We start from the raw sequence: 2,946 nt of genomic DNA on the forward strand, positions 1-2,946 counted from the left end.
TGGCCTGAGTGAAGACAAGCACGTCACCAGGGTGCCAGGGTGGAGCTGTTCCCTACATTGATGAAATACGGCAGAGTTTAGAAATCTGTCATAGCACAATGGACAAGGAAGACAAGGAGAGATGAGGTAAAGAGCCTAAAATAAACAGAACTTATTGACACACTAATTGCAAGAGACAGGAATTGATTCTGAGGAGGATTTGTACAATTGGTTGCAAGAAGGCTCCAGCTCTCAGCATTGCTCACTGGTGGGGGTCGGGGAGAAGATGGCCTTGGCTGAGGAGGGAAGAGAAGGCAGACACCAAAACAACAGCCCAACACAGCCCCTCTGCTTGTTCCTTAAAGGTCTTCCACTTCTGCACGATGGTACTGCCCCCCAAAATGAGGCCACTGCTGTTGTTCCTGATTTTCCAGATGGCCATCTTCGTTCTGTACATCCATTTGTACAACCACAACTTCAACTCCCTGTCTACGAGGGCGGAGCCCAAGCCCATGCATGTACTGGTCCTGACTTCCTGGCGCTCGGGCTCTTCTTTTGTGGGGCAGCTTTTCGGGCAGCACCCAGATGTCTTCTACCTGATGGAGCCTGCCTGGCACGTCTGGATGACCTTCACACAGAGCACCTTCAGGAACCTGCATATGGCGGTGCGGGATCTGATACGGTCCATCTTTCTGTGTGACATGAGCGTCTTTGATGCCTACATGAAACCTGGTCCCCGAATACAGTCCAGCCTCTTCCAGTGGGAAACCAGCCGGGCTCTGTGTTCTCCGCCTGCCTGCAACGCCTTCCCAAGGGATACCATCATACCGGGGGCTCACTGCAAGATACTGTGCAGCAAACAGCCCTTTGAGATGGTGCAGAAGGCCTGCCGCAACTACAGCCACGTGGTGCTCAAGGAGGTGCGCTTCTTCAACCTGCAGGTGCTCTACCCGCTGCTGAGGGACCCTTCCCTCAATCTGCACATCGTGCACCTGGTTCGGGACCCCCGGGCGGTGTTCCATTCCAGAGAACGCACCACAAAAGAACTCATGATTGACAGCCAAATTGTGATGGGACAGGAGCAGCAGAACCTCAAGGAGAATGACAAACCCTACTATGTGATGCAGGTTATCTGTCAAAGCCAGATGGAGATCTATAAGGCTGTGCAGACCTTGCCCAAAGCACTCAAGCAGCGCTACCTGCTTGTGCGCTATGAGGACATGGTCCAGAACCCCCTGGCCCAGACTGCCCGAATGTATGAATATGCAGGGTTGAAATTCTTGCCACACCTCCAGGCCTGGGTACACAACATCACTCGAGGCAAGGGCACGGGTAGCCACTCCTTCAAAACAGATTCCAGGGATGCCCTCATTATCTCCCAGGCCTGGCGCCGGTCCTTGCCTTATGAAAAGGTTTCTCGACTTCAGAAAGTCTGTGGTGATACCATGAACTTGCTGGGCTACAGCCTCGTCAGATCTGAGCAAGAGCAGAGAAACCTGTCGCTGGGTCTTCTGTCTACCTGGACCCCTTGAGAAGGCTCCGTCCCCATTGGCACCAGCCTCAGCCACATTAACTGAAGGCTGCTTATGTCTGAACCTTGCTTATGTCTCTGCTGGTATACACGTGAGCTCAAGCTAGGCCCACACATGCTCAAGCCAAGAAAGCTTTATAGCTCTATTCAGGTCTAGAAAAGAGACTCAGTAACTGTGTGTGTGTGGCACATTCCACCACTGGAGAAGGAATACTGCCATCTCTCCTTAGCCTTCCTATCTGTGTATACCTCAGAGACTTCGTGGCTGGGGTCCGATTTGGTACCACACAGTATCAGTGGAGTAAGTCCATTAACTTCTCTGTCCATATCTTGCCCAATGGGAAAGGAGGGACAGGAAATGGGTCTTCCAGTAAAGAGCCCATCAGTCCATTCCATAGGGATGTGAACTCTGAGCTCTTGTCCATGTGCTCAGGTGGCTGACACTGGAATTCAGTGAGGAAGGTGGCAGCACACCAACTGTGGATATGGGGAGTTTAGGGAGCTGAGAACCTGTGACGAGCCCAGAAGATGGTGTTCTGCTAAACATCCTTCCTAATTTGGAAACATCTGTTCCATCCCTAAATCCAAGCTACCGAAAGGCATCTGTTTGCCTCCTCAGCCTATGTAGCTGCATGGGATCTGAGGATGTTTAAACACAGATGAGAAGGAATTTTACCTAAATTTCTCAGGGCTAGTATGCAAATTTGGGGAATGAGCTCTCTCGTGTCTAGATCAAACAAAGTGGATTGAACTGCCTCATTTCAGGTTAGCAATTGATGTTTTTATGAAAACCATACTGGGTGAGAAAGAGATCATTTTGAAACAAAGGGGCTTCAACTGACTGTCATTAAACTGTGTTACTAAATGGCTTCATTATCCATATAATGAGAACAATTGCTAAGAGTTTAGTAAATGTTAATTAAAACTATTCTTTTCAACTTATGTATAGTAGTTATGGAAAGAGATGGGAAGGTTGAATCAACTTCTGATTATTTTTGTGCAAAAATCTTCCATTATATTGTCTGTAACATGTTTCTCAAAAAATAGTTTATAGCCCTGGCCGGGTGGCTCCATTGGTTGGAGCGTTGTCCTATATACCAAAAGGTTTTAGGCTTGATTCCCGGTCAATACCTAGGTTGTGGTTTTGATCCCCCGTCGGGCACATGTGGGAGGCAATGTTTCTCACATCAGTGTTTCTCCCTCCCTCCTCCCTTCCTTCCTCCCTCTTTCTAAAAGTCAATAAACATATCCTCAGGTGTGGATTAAAATTTTTTTAATACAGTTTATAATTTACTATGTGATTTAAACTAAATATAAATTAATTTTATGGACTATGTATATTATCATGACTTCTATTGAATTACTTTCACAGACCAGCAAAGCAAAATTTAAAATGAATATATGTGAGTGACAAAGGCCAGATAACAATAAATCTC

General features: G+C 47.4%; 1 protein-coding gene across 1 annotated transcript; it reads left to right on the plus strand.

Annotated features, from left to right (window-relative positions):
* Positions 1–362: 362 nt before the first annotated feature.
* On the plus strand, positions 363–1,511 carry CHST4 (carbohydrate sulfotransferase 4). The gene has a single exon (XM_054711010.1). It carries the CDS (start codon positions 363–365, stop codon positions 1,509–1,511), a length of 1,149 nt encoding a protein of 382 aa, XP_054566985.1.
* Positions 1,512–2,946: the final 1,435 nt, after the last annotated feature.

This window comes from Eptesicus fuscus, chromosome 21 (assembly GCF_027574615.1).
Source record: "Eptesicus fuscus isolate TK198812 chromosome 21, DD_ASM_mEF_20220401, whole genome shotgun sequence".
Taxonomy (NCBI): Eukaryota; Metazoa; Chordata; class Mammalia; order Chiroptera; family Vespertilionidae; genus Eptesicus; species Eptesicus fuscus.

Bases quoted from the DNA above. Each gene is read 5' to 3' on its own strand.
- CHST4 (XM_054711010.1), top strand. From the start codon at position 363: ATGGTACTGCCCCCCAAAATGAGGCCACTGCTGTTGTTCCTGATTTTC.